General features: G+C 36.9%; 1 protein-coding gene across 1 annotated transcript in view; it reads left to right on the forward strand.

The window, feature by feature from the left end:
* THSD4 (thrombospondin type 1 domain containing 4) overlaps positions 1 to 18,300 on the forward strand; it is a 39,597-nt gene that overhangs the window by 13,532 nt on the left and 7,765 nt on the right. Inside the window, exons 5-7 of the mRNA XM_010164581.1 lie at positions 4,407 to 4,536; positions 6,197 to 6,401; positions 8,886 to 9,059. Coding sequence (XP_010162883.1) covers positions 4,407 to 4,536; positions 6,197 to 6,401; positions 8,886 to 9,059 — 509 coding nt within the window. The remainder of the gene's footprint in view (positions 1 to 4,406; positions 4,537 to 6,196; positions 6,402 to 8,885; positions 9,060 to 18,300) is intronic.

Below are 18,300 nucleotides of genomic sequence, written 5' to 3' on the forward strand. Positions count from 1 at the left end.
TCTTAGAAGTCTTGGTTGTATTTCCTATAGACTTTGTGGACATTTGAACATAGTTCTTGCCATTTCTTCAGAGATCTGGTAGCTATTGGTGGTGATATTAATGAAATCTGAGTGAAAATGATGTTAGCAAAATTGTGGAAAACCAAACTTTAAAGGATATCTTTCAGCCTTCTATACAGCCTAAATTTACTCCATGAAATCTAACAAGAGAACTGTCAGAAATGAGTATCTCTTTCCCCCTTGTTTGGAAAATGTGTGCGTGTTCTGATCAAGTTCAATTTATAATAAACTGGACCTTGAGAGCAGGATCCTGACACTGTTGATAATGTATGAACTTTCCTTGTGATCTTGGTGAGAGAAACCTGTGCAAATCTCTGATGCCCTCAAGGCATTTAAGGTCCAACTAGGTTATAGGGGCTGATAAAAAAATGGAGTGAAAAAAATCAGAAAGAAATCTTGCACTATTTAAGACTTTGTTTTCATTTTGTATTATGCAATATAGGACACTTTCTTTTTTCTTTTTTCCATGTTTTCCTGTTTTCTGGTACTTTATTTCTTCATGCAGAAATGTAGATGGTACATGGTCTTTAGTTTTCTTTTTTTTTCCCCAAATGAACCTGTCAAAGCTAAATAATGTTAGGAAATTTTAAGTTTGAAGAAGAAAGGAAGAAAAATTATTTTTTTGCTACCTAAAGAAAAAGGGAGGATTAATTAAAAGTTTTGATGAAAAGCTGTGAGATTTCAAAGCAGTTTTCAGTAAAACTTTTGCTTGGAAATTTTTTTTTTTTTTTTTTTTTTTTTTTAAGTGAAAATGCTTCCCATGAGAACTGCCACCACCTCTTATCCCAGATTTCCATTTAAGGTGACTGAGCAAATAAATCTGCTAGAATCTGGACAGTGTGGAAACTGCCACCACATCCTGTCAGGGAAGTGAAGTAGTACACCATCCCTCTCTGTTGTCCAGAGAGAAGCAGGCTGGTGCACTGCAAATTCCTCTCGTCCTGGAGCCACAGGAACTTCATCCAGATTTTATCTGAAAAATCTTACAGGAGGAGTACATCACTTCATCTTCTCTGAGCGCAGCCTGTGCCTTAAAACTGTTATCTACACCTTGGAAATTACTTGGGATGTGTAATTTCTTATCAGTCACAGAATCACAGAATATTAGGGATTGGAAGGGACCTCAAAAGATCATCTAGTCCAATCCCCCTGCCGGAGCAGGAACACCTGTCAGTCATGGCAGCATGTTTGTTACTTTTTAAAAGAAGAATTAGAAAGGAGGTTAAACAGTGTAAACTGACATTTTTTTTCCTTAGATTTCAGAAAATGTAATAGCTTTTTTCTGAAGTATTAGTGCAAGTTAGCTGGAGAGATAGAAAGCCTTACTTTTGATAGAATTAAATTCTTGAACAAATACAACTTTAGTGGGAATTGTAATTTTAAATTTTCTACCCTGAAACTGAAGTGTGCTGGCCAACAGTTACCATCAACTATGGCCACACTTACTTTATTTAAAGTCATTATTTATAGTTACTACAAATCTCTGTTGCAGTATTTTTTTGAATACATGGCTGAACATATTGATCTCCTTTCTTTCTATTTCTTGATCACAGGTATAAGTTACCAGTTGGTTGTATGACAAAGGAAATAGATTTTAGTAAATACAGGATGAGATGTTTGAATTGTTAATTTCCAAATGTCATAATACAGTTGAAAAAAATATTTAGCAGTTACCATTAAATATACAGGGGTTTTGAGCTCCAGGGTTAAGAAATGTGGAGCTAATGAACCACAGATCTTAGACAAAGACTGCAAGATCAAGTGGATAATTAGAAATTGAAAGCTAGAGAAAACTGATCTTCAATCCAGTGGCCTGACTTGTAGTGTCAACAATCTTATGAATCGGTCTCACTGACAGTGCAGGCTTTAGTTAACCCATATGTGAGGCACATAAGCTTTAAATGTTACAACTTAGCCCTTTTCTACACTCTTTTTAGACACAAATACCAACAGAGATGCAGCTGAGTTTTCTGTGCAAATTGTCTAGGTCTTCTAGGCAAGATGGGATTTATTTTTGCCTTTGAGTCAGAGGCATGGCAGTTTGGTTTTTGTAGATGTGCAGACATACATTGTGATCTAAGGAAAGAGAAGTCTATTTTGTGGAAAGATTGTACTGATAACTTTTGCCCAGCTTCTTCCTATCTTGCCAGGAACATGGAAAAAAAAACCCCACTTTTCTGTAATCTTTCTTATGCTTGGTCTACAGTGTTGTGTAGGGTGCATTCCTGAGACAGAGTGGTAGCTTTCCTAGATAAAAGTAGGTGTTTCAGACAAGAGCAGTGTGAGTGTGAGCAATATGAGTTCTGTTGAAAAAGTGCTTGCTTAAACCACCCTGAATTTTGGGGGTTTTTTTATGTCATTCTATTTCTCATTGCAAACACTGAGAATTAGGCATTTATGACTCTGTCTTCAGGTTGGGCACTATATTTCCCCAAATTCTGAAGTGTGTTGTTAATGGCAAGGTCAGTCGGCATAGTTTTACTTTAAAAATACAGCCTTATTCAGAACAATCGCACATCATCCATGCATTTCAAATGCAAAATGACAAACATGAAATCTGAGAAGGAAAGCGTTCCAAGAAAAGTTTGCGGGAAGAAGTGTAAACTGTATATATGCTTGTCTGATTGACTGGCATTCTACTTCTGCTTATTTCATTCTGTGGAAGTAAGTTATATCTAACCAAAGCAAAATGTTTCTCTTTCAGTTCAGAGTTAATTTTCCTGTTCGTAGTTTCTTTCTCTGTAATTCTGATTATCTGCACTAATAAGGCTTCAATAATTAGTCATTTGGAGTTACTTGTTGTAGGATAGCCTAATAATATCACCCAATTTCTAAGTCAATGGGTCTAGCTTCAAGTGGTTAAACTGACAGTTGTGGGTTGTACCTTGACCACTTCTCTTTGGCTGAGCCCTGTTTCTCTTGTAACCAAAGGGCTCCTGTTACCATGGAGGTATCCTGTGCCATTGCTGTGAGAGGAGGAGGTTCCTGCCCCTTTACATGGTATAAACAGGGCAGAGAGTGAATCAGCAGACTTTTGCACTACTTTCTAAAAAGAACTAAAGAGAATTTTTTTTCTAGTGTTCCTTTTTTGTTTATATACTTGTGGAGTTCTTTTCACATCCCTTGCCAGGTTCAACTCCAGGTGGGCCTTGCCTTTCCTAATCACATCCCTGCAAAATCAAAAATCTCTTTATTTCACTGGGGTCACCTGACCCTGCTTACACCCCTTGTACTTCCTTTTTATGTCTAAATTTAGATAGGAGCTTCTTGCTTATCCATGCAGGCCTCCTGCCACCTTTGCTTGATTTCCTACTCGTTGAGACAGATCTTTCTTGAGCTTGGAGGAGGTGGTCTTTGAATAGCAACCAACTCTCCTGGACCCTTCTTCTCTCTAGGGCTTCATCCCATGGGATTATTCCAAGCAGATCTCTGAAGAGGTTTGGATCTGTTCTTCTGAAATTCTGGATTGTGGTCCTGCTGTTTGCCCTGTTCCTCCTCTTAGTATCTTGAACTCTACAATTTCATGGCCACTGCAGCCAAAGCTGCCCCTGATTTTCATATCCCTGACTTTTTCTTTCTTGTTTTTATGTATTAGCTCTAGCAAAGCACCTTTCATAGTTGGCTCCTCGATCACCTGTGTCAGGAAACTTGTTAATGTACTCCAACTTTTCACTTAACAAATACAAGTAGGCATGTTAGCGTCTTGCTCTTTGTCATAATTTTGGTAGCAAATTTGCAGTAGTAATAGAATTAGAGTTCTGTCTTTCTGCTCTAGCATGAAAATTATTTAAAGACTGAGCATTAAATATGGAGAGTAGTAATTTTCAGTGATTTTGTAGTCTACATTAATGTTTAACCTGTAAGCTTTATCTTATAGTTTTTTTCAAAAACTAGATAAAGTGCATAATGTTCTCATGTATTTACTCACCACATAACTCTAAAGTAATGAGGCTCAGTCTCTTTCCAGAAGCACAACAGAATGACTGCTAAATTTTTCCTCCTCTCAAGGCTGCATTGTGACCACTTGGCTGCATTTTTTTTAATTGCCCAAATACTTAATGCTTTTACTCCCGGCACTATAAAGATCTTATGCAGACCAAGGAACATGTTTTCTCAGCCTTTCCTACAATGCTGTACTGCACTTTCTATGTACTAAGGACTTCCCTTAATACTACAATGTAAACAGTATAGCATACAGCTCTTACATTTGGAAATTTTGGATAAAATCTTAGTTTGTATTTACTGTTGTTAAGTTACACATCTCCTTTCTGCATCAGATGCTGCTGTTATGGCTTATACTGCAAAGTCTTTTGCAATGCGTCACGTAATTTTCTTCTTCATTTCAGGGTCACAGTACCCAGTTTTCCACTGCGTCAACAGAATCACGCATGAGGAGGTATCTGAGAGTTACTGTGACAGCAGCACCAAACCCATTCCAGAAGAGGAGGCCTGCAACCTCTTCCCATGTCCAGCTTTGTAAGATCCTACAATTTAATTAAAGCGAAATAAGCTAATGTCATTGAGGTTTTGCATCTGAAAGATGCTATTCTAAGTAGGAAACTAGTTTGAACTTTTAAGTACTATGCACTTGTGTTAGAAAGTGTAGTGGATATTTTTTCCTGAGTTGTTGGTGGCCTTCTTCCCCTTCACAGGCATTCAAAGAAGACAAAAGAGAAGGTGGCAACAAGTAAGTGTAGTATTTTCTCAGAATTTGTGTGATTGTTCAGACATGCACCCTATACATGGTTTCTCTATGGGTACATTTTTTTTTACAACTAACAGGCTTCTGCATATACTTGTCTAAAAGAAGAGGCTCTGTAGTTTATATCACACCACATTGGACCAGTGTGCTGTAGTACCCACCTGTTCATTCCATGGTGTCATATTTAAAGATGAGAATAGGCTGATAGTGCTCACAACAGACCCCTCATAAACATCACCTCTCTTTCCTAGAATTCAGTAGTTCTTCAACTTGAAGACTGGATTCTGAAGTTGTAGTTCTTGTTTCCAGCACCCTTGCCATCAAGAGACTGCGACTTAGAATTGGTTAAGCAACTTACTTTAAATAGTAAAAAACTATTCATCCAGGGTCTCAGGGTGTATGCCAAGAAGAGAAAAGGGTTAAACCCAGTTGCCGTTATAGCAGCTTTATTTCAGGTCAGCAGCTCTATTTTTGATCTCTCTTGTGGTTACATTCTTCAGTTCTCTTCTGAGCAGCAAGTGGCCACTCCTTATCCCATGGAAGTTTCTAATGGAGTAAGTGCTCTTACAGTGTTAGAGATGCCTGACAAGCAATTTCCTAGTGCATATTAGATACTCAGGAACTTCTAAAGCTGTTTACTTGGAGATGTCTTCTATCACCAAGCATTTTTCTCACCTTTTTCTTTCTAACAACTCATATTAATTCAGCTTCATTTGTTTACACAGGATAATAGCAAGAATATAAACAAAGATATGTAAATATTTATTAAAAAGAATACAGAGATTTTGCTTGCTCTCCACAAGAGTTCTGAAATAAAATGTGTGAACAGCTCAGATACTGCCTTTATTTGTGTATGTCTTCATGCTTGAAATTAAAACTGAAAGGGGAAAATGACATGTTTATACAAAAGTGATTAAATAAATACAGTGAAATCTTGGAATGAGAAGAATTTGTTTCATCTTATTCATTGCTTATCGTTTGCTATTTCAGTTTTACCGATGAATGACTGTCTGGATGTGTTACGTGATTTTTGTGGTATTGTCCTTTTTTAGAGCCTTTGCTGCAGAAAAATTTTATGCAGTGCATCTTAATTTTCTGTGAAGTGTCAATAGAGCAATAATATATATTATAGATAGTTTATTTTAAAAACCAAACAGCTATTAGTAGCTTTATTAATGTTTGTAATACGTCTTGAAACCACAAATTGTCCAATCTGTATGCATGCTTATTATTATCAAGCACTACAGATAGATCGGTTACAAGTATATAATATTGTCTTCATAAAGGATTAAGTTAAGCATGCAGGGGCTTAAGTGTAATTTTATAAACTTTTGTACCAGCATCAGAATAATGTCATTCGAGTTCTGTTAACTATAGTATTAGAGAAACCTTTACTGAAAAAAATACATCCTCTTTTTTTTCTTCTTCCTTTAGCTGGGATATAGGGGAGTGGTCTGAGTGCAGCAAAACATGCGGCCTTGGTATGCAGCATCGACAGATCTTATGCCGGCAAATGTATGCCAATCGTACCTTGACCGTTCAGCAATACCGCTGTCATCACCTGGAGAAACCAGAGACAACCAGCACTTGCCAGCTGAAGATCTGCAGTGAATGGCAGATTAGGACAGAGTGGACCTCAGTAAGTATGATTGATTGATTTGAGGCATAAAAGCTCTGAAAAGAGTAAGAATTTTCTTCCACGTGTCACTCATCAAACATTAAATTTGTTTTTGTTTAAAACAGGGAAGTGGCATGTTAAAAGCGTTGGAAATCTGTGAATCTTAGTTCAGGAAAACCCTGCTCAATTATGACCATTAAAGTTTACTGTTTGTAACCAAAAAGAAGCTGAAAAAGAGCAATTGAATAGTGCAAAACATGCAGATGTGTGTGTACAGAAGTACACAAGCTTTCTAAGCAATGGGTTTTTTTAAATGCTGTATGAATTAGAGTTGGGAGAGTCCTGAAAGGTTTGCCTGTGGTGGCGAACTTACTGCTCTTTCTCATAGCATGTAGAGTTTAGTTCCAGGAATTATTTAAACCCCGTGTATATTAAGGCTAGAGTCAGTAGTTCCTCTCATTGGTTTGAGGCTACACCAAGACTTTCAGAACAATGTGAATGGTACACTTTTGAGCTTTAATTTCTGTGTTGCTTACAAAAGGTTTGACCAACCTGACAACCATCTGAGATACTTTCATGGCCATTGCGTGAAAGAGAAAATATCCTGGTATATTAAATGTAGTGATAAAGAAGTCTCTTTCAGCTGCCTGTGAAACAAAGCAAAAAAATTGTAGAGTTGCTGAATTATATGTGTGGATAGACTGTGAAAAATTCCAGCTTAAACCCTGAATGCATGTCACAGCATGCAGTGTGTTGTGCATGGGCTAGGTGCACTGGCAGTAGCAGCACAGCTTTCCATCTCCACAGTCACAGTACGATAAAGTGTCATGCAGCAGACTTTGTGTGGTTTTATCGGGGGTCTTCCCCTATGGTAAAGCCTATGTGAGTTAACTCCTTCAGTTGCTGCAGTTCTGAGGCTGATGGTGCCATTGTTAACTTCCTCGTCATGGAGTATCTGTGATTTGTTGATCTATTCCTGATTCAGAAAAATAGAATTACCTAGACAGATGAATGTAAAGATAAGTAGGTTGGTTAATTCATTATTCATGATGAATTAAAAGCCATCTGGAGTTAAAGGACAGTAAAATTGGTATTAAAGGTAAGTTTTGATTATTTTATTAAGTTGATGATGAGAAAGGGGAGCTGATCTTGTGTATTGTTACATTTTGAGAAGTATTTCAGTGTACAGAGCCTTTAATGGTTTACTGCGAATGGTGAATCAAGCTAAACAGATGCTTTAGGAATTGCAGCTGGTTGAATATAAGTGTAAGTCCAATAAAATTCTGTGATAAATTTCCTCTTGCAAGTAAAATTGAAGTTCTTGGCATGAGGAAGATCCATCATAAAGAAAGGAGCAATTGAGTTTGCTAACTGGTTTCAGTAGAGCATTTATTTGTGTTTGTGCTTACTGAAATACAGTTACGTTTTCACTTTGGAGACAGCTCTGTGATCTTAAAAGATCTTAAAATCTTAAGCCTGTCTTAAGATTTTAATGTGCTTACTGTTTTTTCTACCATACAAATGTTAAAAACTTTGATGTAAATCTGATTAGAAAAAATGGCATTGTAATAATTTTAAGTTTGGAGTCAGCAGAATAGACTTTGAGAGTAACTGGAGAAATTGTCCCCTGTATGACATAAGGAATGGGGTATTTGTTTTAGTATTTTGCTATTTAATGACCTCACTCATGTAGTCTGGGTTTTGGCCAGTGTTCTAGAGTGAACAGTTGAAGAAACAGCTGCAGTCAGAAGATGAAGTCTGTGAGGTGTCTTGCTGCAGGGAATATATTTTACATGGTAAATAACTTTGACATGTAAATAGAGTAGACATAATTAAGCATCCGAAAGCAAGGGAAAAACGAGGCTGCCTTTGGAAGCTCTGCTAGGTACCCTTGTATGCAGGTGCTGCAGTCTTTAATCTTCACATTCCCAGAGATTTTCCCCTTTAATTCTAGAATGTTTACTGGACTGATCAAACATTTCATGCATACACAGTGGAAAATTATGTTCCCATCTTGCTTCATGATCTGGATGCTTCACATCATCAGGCAGAGATACCAATAGCTGTCAGCATTCTCTGAGGTTGAAGAAAAGAGAGCAGGAAGAGAAGGCCTTTACTTGTAAGAGGGATTCAGAAGTTCTGTTTCTTTGCATTTCTCTGGCTTCATATCCACTTCAGTCAAGATCAAAATTACACAGAACATGTCAGCCTGCTATTCAAATACCAGCAATTCATTTTCGTAAGGTGCAGCATGGCCTATTGAAGCTAGGGTTTAATTTTATTTTTTCCAAATGTATCTGCATAGTATACTGTAGAATACTACAGACTGAGAATATAATTCAAAACCACTAACGCATTTTTATTCCCTGTTCCTAGCAATCTAGAATAGTTCTGTAGCTTCTGTGGATGAATTAGCAAGAATGGATGAACTGTACATTCCCAGCTCCCTGATAAACCACTGCAGTTCTTGCACAGCATCCTGATTCAACCTCCCTTTTCTTACAGTGTTCAGTGCCTTGTGGAGTGGGGCAGAGGACCAGAGATGTGAAATGTGTTAGCAACCTTGGAGACATTGTTGATGATGAGGAATGTAACATGAAGCTGCGGCCAAATGATATTGAGAACTGCGACATGGGTCCTTGTGCTAAGAGCTGGTTCCTTACAGACTGGAGTGACAGGGTAAGGCTTCTCATTATCGTTGTGCTGATAGATCTTGTAAAACAACTTAGGTGCCTCAGAATTTAGAAAATATACGTCTGTACAGCCATAAAAGGCATGATCTTGTTTTCCATGTTTATCCTTGATCTGTTAAACAGGCAACAAAACAAAAAATAATGATCCCAAGGACATCTTGTGTTTGTGTTAGATCCAAGAATGCATAGAAAGGGCAAGCGTGTGGGTACATGGCCAAACATCTGGATTTAGAATTGGCTCTGTGTCTGAACTTCCCATATTGAGTGTGCTGAGATTTATTATTCTGCCTTGCTTAGCCCTGAGTCTCAAGATTCAGACTCTAAAAGTTTCCTTACTGTTTTTTTAAGGGAAGGAGATTTGAGGCCTGATGTCTGGGTTTAAGTTCAAGCCATAAAACAATTATCCTGTAGCTGTGAAAAGAGGGAAACAACTCAGGCAAGGTTTATTCAGGCTTTTGTACTTTGTGAACGTGGATGTATTTTTTTATTCAAATGAGTCATATTCTCCACATGAAAGTGATGAAAACAGTGGTGATTTACCTTGTTTGATGATTAGGCTCAGGGTTGTTGTTCAGTAGTGATATTTATATGTTTTCATTAAAAGGCTTACAAACATGGGCTAAGAAGAGCCTGGTATTTTGGTCCCTCTTGTGGATGCTTGCATATCAATTTAATCTGTAGACAAGTTGAGCCTTCAGTTTGTAAAATCCTGATTGCATCTCCCTTTTCTTTGACTGGTTGTTTTGGCAGGCAAATAATCTAATTTGTTGTTGAGGCTGTAAGATTACATTCATAACTTAATGGATTCATTATTTAGACCATTTTGTGGTAGTATCTCTGGAAGCTAGGAATGTCTGGCTCATAGGTTATGCATTAGTTTGGACACTCAGATGATTTTCCACATGTTTTAGATGCAGGGAAGGAGGAAGAACTTCACACGTAGGACAAGTACCTGATATGTCACATAATTTTAAAAAGGCTGATGAGACTCTTGCTATATGTAAAGGCCTGCAAAATTTTCAGCCTCTATGCAACTCAAATAGATTTTATTAAAAAAAATAATTATACACTAATAAATCTTCGTTGTTGTTATTTGAACTTTTTTTTCCAGTTGTTATTCACTCAGTGTACACTCTTGCATAGCCTGGACAGAAAGTTACCAGGTAAAGCATAGGTATTAGCACAAATGGCAGGGGGTTTTTAGCTTGTACAGCTGTTCCTTGTACAGTGCTATTAAAGTGATATTTTACAAATAAGAGAGAAAAATGCATTCTACCCTCAAAGACATCTTTCTTGAAAAAGCTGGCCCAGCTACTATCTGCTAGTGCAGTTCCACCACGTGAAGCACATACAGTCAAGTAAGTAAAGACTTTAGCATCAGTGTTTTCTTCATTATTCTACATTGATATTTTGTGCTCTGCAGAAATAAAAGCAGTTTTTGTAGCTGAAGGTTATGACTGTAGAATGTTATTATGCTTATTTATATGTATTAAATGAGACATAAAAGTGAAGCAGGTAATGTGGAAAATGTTGAAGTTTTTTCTTACCACAAACATTTCAGGGTCAGAGAGTAAAGAATGGATTTTGTTACCTTCTCAGCTTATATAAGTGTACAAATTAATTTCTTCCAAATGCTTGCTACTGTAGTTGGCATTATTCACCATCACTTCTGCCAGCAGTGGGTTTGGAGTTTGATTCACAAAGAGAATGTAAGGAACAGCTTATTTCAGGAAAAAAGCAGATTTGGGCTAGAATGTGCAGAATCTTCTAATATTCACACACACCTTATAACTTGATGTTCAGAGACATTTAGTGGCAGTGACTCCGGTGGAAGTCAGGAATATAGGAGTAGTCAATAACTTTGCAGTCAGGCCTTTGGCCATTAGCTTTCTTATTGTGCCTTTCAAGGCTGTTTTTTAGGATCAGAAGTCTGTCTTTCTTTGTTGAAGAGTGTGTTTTTATTGAAAAAGAGAAGAGTTCTGTCATGGAATGGAAATAGACATTCCCAGGTGTATGGACTTTGCATGTGTAATTTCCCCAAACAATTCTTTAAAAAGTACTTTAAGCCAAGCCACACTTCAGCAATAAGCATAGATCAGTGATGGGCAGCCACAAATGGTTCAGATAAGCAGCCAAAAGTTCAAATGCTTAAAGAAAGCTTGTTCAAACCTCTTGAGTCTGCAAAACTGTGGTGGAAATCTCACAAGAACAGACCTTCTTTGTGAGATTTATTACATGCCTACTTCAAGTCCCAGCTGGAAATACCACAGAACAGTCTTTCCCATTGTATTTTGACATTTCAGCCGTAGCTAAAACTTAGAGGTAAAAGAACTTATCATAACTTTTGAGAACGTTAGAACCTTGAAATGGCTGAGTTCAAACTTGGTTACAGCCCTAAGAGAAGGCCTGGCCTATACTTTACTGAACCATTTTCCAAGCACTTAATGTGTACTGTCGCACATGCAGCAAGTAGAGATTTCCAGAGGCTTGTCAGGGATTGGTTAGGCACATACTTTCTCTTTCAGCAAGGGATATATCAAACTTCCATGTCCAGATTTATGTGATGCATGGAGCATTACAATATAGCCTTGGTTAATTAGTAAAACATCAAGAAAAAGCACAGTAACATAAAAATTACAGTTGTCTTTTCTGCCAACAGATGTTAAATTTCAGGATTTGATGACTGTGATATATATTTGTGCAGAATTTAACAAGGATGTTCTTTAGCACAGGGAGAGAGAGATGAATAGTCACAACTGAGTTTTAAGAAAAGGACGGGATCTAATTTAGGATTGGTGGAAAGATTTTGGGTTTTCTTATTTTACTGAAACTTTTCAGAGTTTTAATTGATGAAAAATCATGCTAGTTGCATTCATTTTCAGTAATGGTTTCCGGGGTTCTGAATTGGAAGATTATATAATTACATTTTCCTAAATGTAACTTCTGTGATGCAACATGTGCACTTAAAAACCTGCAGAGTACATAAAGAGTTGTGTGTAGGAGTTGTGTCTCCTTCCCAGGGTGGGATGTATGTAGCTTTATTCTGTAAATAATGCTTGGCTGCCTTCTTGACATATTCTCCCATCTTGTTTTCCCACAACATATTTTTATGTATTTTATGGCCCACCTGTTTCCCTCCATGGCATTGACCTTGGATTCAGTTTCTGCACAGACTGATTCTTTATAAATATACTTAATCCTAAGTAATTAAAAAAACCTCCATGTTCCTAAAACAATACAGTTCTTGGTTTGAGTTATTTTGATAAACAGGTATCAAGAGTCTCCTGTATGTATGTCACACACACACTTTTACCTGTAAAGCTTATGAGTTCTGTAGCTACCATGTGCACACTGGTGAAACATGTGAAGGAGGGAAGGAAAGTAATTCATCCTTAAGAAACAAACCCTTATATTCTGAAAAGTAAATGCTCTATTATTTGTCTTTGAAGTAGATCTAAACACCACATTCTGATATCCTTCAGGCTTGATCTTGAGAGAAGCAGAAGTTCTTACTCATTTCAGTGGAAGACATTATAGGTTAAAAGCCTCTAGCAGCAAAGTGAGACTCATCAGACTGTATGTGCCTGTCTTTACATTTATTGCTCTACCTTGAGTATAAATAAGATAATTAATTTAAGTTTCATGGCTTTGTCTTCTACATGATCTTTAACACATTTTGATTATAGAGAGTCTGGACAAACTTTTGTGATATTTTTACATGCGTCTGTAGAAAGATGGTTTCCCATCTCATAATTCTCTTAAGATGTCATACTGTGTGAAAATGGCAATGTTCCACCATACTGCATCCATTAATCATTAGGGTAAAGCTGGTGAACCTTACTGAACTTAGCCACAAAAGTGGATTGATGGGAGCAGACGAGATTCTTGCAAACATTTCACATGACTGATTCTTTGACAGCTCTAATTGCTGGAAAGTTTACTTCTCCTATGGGTCAGAAGCGGAAAATGGCATTCTCCTGATTTACAGCAATGGGAGACTCACCAGTGTTTCCTTCCAGCTAACTGAAGCTTCCCCTCTTGCATTTTTGTTTATTCCTCATTGCCATCTCCTCTGTTCATTTGTTTCTCATTTTATGTTTAGAGCATACTTAGAATAGAAGCCAAAATACAAACAATTCTTAGATGTTAATGAGATTCTGAGGCCAAAATAAAATCTTGGGAAGAAAGAAAAAATGGTGCACATCAGGGAACAAAATCAAAACAGATCAAACGCCTGCTCTGGATTTCACTCTTCATTAAAAGGAGTAACAGCGATGTTTCTGTAATATTTTCCATTAGAGAACTGTAGTATGCTTTGTAAAAATCATCGCTTTATTCCTCACAATCCTAAAGCATTATTAGCAGGTACAACTGTGTTTGTTGACCAGTCAAATGTGGAACCACCAATGAATATTGCACTTTTCTTTCACTGTTTTTTTATTTAAATCTGAATGGTTTACATAAAATCTCCTGGATCCTGAAAAAAACAAAGGAAAAGAGTCTGCTGTGGAGCTTATGCAGGTGTTTAGTTATTTTTTATTCTCACTGTTTGTTTTCAGCATAAAATAAAAACAAGAAGGGGTTCCATTGATTTCATGTGGGAATCATATGGGAATAGAAGTTTTGCATTCTTTATGCAAATATATAACTTACTTCATGATTTGCAATGAAACATGTAGCCAGGAGAGTTTTGAAGGAGACATTGATAGAAGGCTGGCCAAGACGGAGATTTCTGTTTTCTTCTCTAGAGCTGATCTTTCTGCCACAATTCAGCTGCTTTAGATGAAAATCAGCATATAAAAGTCGGCATGGCAGGGAGGAGCCTTACCAGCTTGGGCCCACAACATCCCAGTCAGGTCAGCAGGGCAGGCTCATACATGGCAGGCAAGTGTAAATGAGAATCCAGATTATCAGACAAGAGCATGATGATGAGGTAGGTCCAAGGTCAAGCTGGGAAATCAATCCACAGCTCAGGTCCAGTGGCAGTAACCAGTGATCCTGGGGCAGGTCCGTGGGAGTGAGGCAGGGTCAAGGTCAAGCTGCAGGCAGCGATGTGAGTAGAGGCCCCAGTAAGGGGCCAGTAAGGCATATTGGTGCACTCAGGCCCTGAGAAGTCCTTGCAGCTCTCAAGGCAAGTGATACTTCCTGTATGAACCAGAGTAGTGAAGAAGTCTGTTCCCTAATGGTACTTACTTCAGAGAGCATTAGTAATATGTAAGTACCAACAGTGTAACCAACTACATATTATTAAGGTAACAGTGCGTATGTAGAAGCAATCATGATCCAGCTGAAGCATCCAGAAATTCTTAAGACCATATTTCAAAACTTTTGTTACCTTGGAAGGATACCATGGATCTGCTGGACTAAATAAATGGATGGTCTGACTTCTGATCCAGCACCTGTTGTATACATAGATGCACTCTGAAGGGAAATAATTTAAATCTAGATATCAGAAAGTGTTTTTGGCAGTATATAAGGATATTTCAAACTATCATACCTCCCTTTTTTAACTTTTTTTAGACTTTTTTACCTTTTTTTTTTTTTTTTTTTTTTTTTTTAAAGAAATCAAGGCTGCTCTCAATAGTTTTGTGTCCTTTAAAAATTTGCCCCCAGTCTTGGAATTGTGGCAAAAGTGAGCACCTGAAATAAAATTCTTAGTTCATTATTGGGAGAAAAAAGGTTACCTAATCCCTCTGAAATCCTTTCTGAACAGGATTTTCTCAGAGAAGGTCAATTAATGCTAAGGAGTTTCATAAATGTATTTCAAAGCTAGATTTTAATTTTTATTTTTTGTAGTAGCGTAACATCAGGAGGATGATTCATAAAAACTTTACTGTCTTGTGGGGAATAATTAAGATTATGGAGGTTAAAGTATGGTAGACAGAAATCCTGCACAAATGGGGAAGTTTTGCTGGAACTCAATTGGGTGTTATTTAAAATTTAAAAATTTAGTTAAGGCTAGCAATGATGCTAGGACCTGGGTGAACAAACTCTTGAGTGCTGGTAGATTTCCTGCTGCCACTTTCTTGTGGTCTGTTGCCCCATTTGAGGGCAATGAGTAGGGCTGGCACATTAGTGAAAGGGAACTGGCACTGTTAAAGGGGTATTTTGCTCCACCATGCCCTGTGCCTGTGCCAGAAATTCAGGCTTCCACTTGCAGTTTTCTGAGTTTGCAGGAACTAGCCTTACTTTCCTGGACTGCTGTTACAGTTGTTTTCTGACAACTATCAGAGCACTGCATGAGGGTTGTTTTTTATTTTTAGTTTTTAATGGGAATGGAAAGCTTCTGAAGCTGAACTCATGAGGGAAGGACCTCAGGAAGAAAAGAAAAGAAATGGCAGACTCCTTAAAACTAGGGAGGGTGTTCCACAGACTAAGGTTTCTGAGGAATTTCTGCCAATTAAAACAAGACAGTGAAACAAAATATTTTTAATAATAGGCCCAGAACAGAGAAGTTGCAGCTTGTGAAAGTTCCTCATGTCATACAATGTTAGGTTATGACAGTTACTATGTATTAATGCAACAAATCAATGGCACAAAATTGAAATTAGTGGGTGTGTCAATTATGAAAACCAAAGGGAGAGGATTCACTATCTAAACACTCCCTACTCCCTGCCTTGGGCTTTGGAAATCATGGCTTTCACATGGAAGATTTTTACTGAAAAGAAGAAAACCTAACACAACGCAGAAACATTCAGTTTAAGTTTGCTTTGTAAATCCTTTGAGGGTAGTTAATCTGTAGTAGAATCTTGCAGCAGAGGGTGGGGACAACCCTATACCTTCCCATTTGGTATTTCCTTTGTTATTTGATATGTAAGCCCAGTTCATGCATAATCATTTAGAACATAAGACTATGTAGATTTTCTGGATGACTCCATAGACTAAACTTCTTCCCAGCTCTGGTTTTCAAAGCAGAAAAGCAAATTAGATTGTCAACTTAAAATTGCTTAGAAATAAGAAAAGTACTTGCAGAGTATATGCATAGTTATCTGTGCATAATATAATTGAACATACTTGCAATGGATAAAATATGAACAGCCACAAAATGTATTTCTGTACAGTGGGTTTGAAAGGTAGGCATTTTATGGGGCTCAGTTAAACAGTTTACCTAGGAGTGGACTGTTTGAAATAGGTTTAGTTTATTTTAGTTTACATAAACAGGAAAATGTTCACTACTAGCACAATTTTACATCATTCTTGTATTTTCAAGATTTTGACAGTTTACTTTGAAAAGACCTCCTTAGCTATCAAATCTGGCTTGCTGAGGAGGTAAGTATATTTTACATATCTTTGTGAAAGTGGAAAATTTTGTTGGGTGCCACCACCACCAAAAAAGTTCATTATGTTACTTACAGACATAATTTAAGAGAAGCTTAATTATTTTATCTTGCAAATGGAGGAAGAAACCATTGCAAACTATGAGTATTTTCTTCCTGTTCCTGTGGAGTACATAAGCATCTCTTTAAATTCTGAATTTCTTGTTCGTTAAAAAATGACTTGTAAAAAGTTGAATCGCTTTTTTAATTTTCTATGAATTCCATTTCAGTAAAGCTTTGTCCTTCTATTTGAACACCTTATGAAAGAAACCAATTTGCAGATAGGAAAAATGTTTTTCTATACTGTATCTGTAGAATAAATATGACATGACTGCATGTTTGACACAAATAACCAGTATTTGTTAGTGCAATTGAGTAAAGAGTAGTCTGCAACCAACTGCACATTAAGTCACTGGTCTCTCTCTTGAGAAGGTGAATGACTGTATTGGTTAATCCCATTATTAATAGTGGTGCTATCATGGCATCTGCTGTTCCGTAGTTGAATTTCTGGATGTGAACCCTTACATTATTAACAAAGGGAACCAAATCAAGCTAATGATTGGTCAGTGCTGTGTCTCATTACCAGTTCTTTGAATAATTCTTACTTTTTTTCAAAAAAGTTTTTTAAAATGTTACAATACAGTGTTACATTCACTCTCAAGGAATGTACTGTTCATTGTGGAAGTAATACACGGTTTCTCATAACTAATTACATTGTATGTTAAAAATAAAATCTGAAATGTCAGTCAAATGCATCTTTTTCTTCCATATACTACGTACTTTATTTGTGGTTTTCTTTGTATGTGTAATACAAGTGTTTGTAGTTGTTTAAATTCAATTATATACATCTCTTTCAGCAAGCTGCACATGGGTTTTTCTTTATTTTAATGGTCTAAATGCATTCTAAAAGAAAAAGAAAGAAAGGGGAGATTAAGAAAAAATTAAAGAATTAAGCAACAAAAAATAGTCTAACACAAGAATTTATTATTTCTCTGGCATATTTCAGTTTTTTAAATGTCAATAGTTTGATGCTGCCCAGAACAGTAGAATATTGCAGATTTTCCCGCTGAAGCAGATGAATGACCAAACTGTAAAGGCATAAATGGAGTTTATCCGGGGTGATTTATAGATGACATGCATACTGTCTCCAAATATGTGATATAAGAATCTGCATATCACTATATATTAAGAGCTTTCAGAATTTAACAATGAAAAGATGAGAATGGTGAATGTTACTGGGAAGTCATATCATTAGGAAGTGAATTTACATAAACTTCTACGGCCACCTCCTGCTAAAACTAATTAAAAACTTACAATTGAAACAGGCTGGGCAATAATTACTGGTAGTCACAGTTATTTGCTGAGCATTTACCTGAATCTTTTGAAACCACCTGTCAAAAAATCTTATATTTTCCTACTTTATTGTGCTCTCATACTCTGTCAGCTTGTTCCATGGAAAAGTTCCAGGGTGCACTATGCAGTCATTTTACTACCAGTGTCACAGCACTCAGAGGCTTCCTCATCCTTTTAACCAGTGTAAGAGTTCACCTGGCTGACGGCTTGAATGGTCAGAGGAGAAACTCATAGAACAATTCAAAGGCTGAAATGAGACTGCTGTCTGAAAAGCTCCTTATTGGTATTATCCCTTCTCAGATCTATTAGTTGGTATGCAGAAAAAATGAATAAAATTAAAACTGAAAGAATTTACAGACAGGAAGAAGGAAGGAAAAGTAAGAAAGCTAATCAAAACCTATAAAAATTAGATTTATTTCTTTAACTTGTGACTGTAAGGGATAGGTACTACTTTTAGTGTATTCAAAAGTATGAAACTGTAAGATGATTTGCTACAGCTGAATTACAAGTAAAAATAATTGACTTTGCATAAATTCATTTTCTTTTTGTGATTGTTGC

This window comes from Antrostomus carolinensis, unplaced genomic scaffold (assembly GCF_000700745.2).
Source record: "Antrostomus carolinensis isolate BGI_N321 unplaced genomic scaffold, ASM70074v2 scaffold23083, whole genome shotgun sequence".
NCBI classification, from domain to species: domain Eukaryota; kingdom Metazoa; phylum Chordata; class Aves; order Caprimulgiformes; family Caprimulgidae; genus Antrostomus; species Antrostomus carolinensis.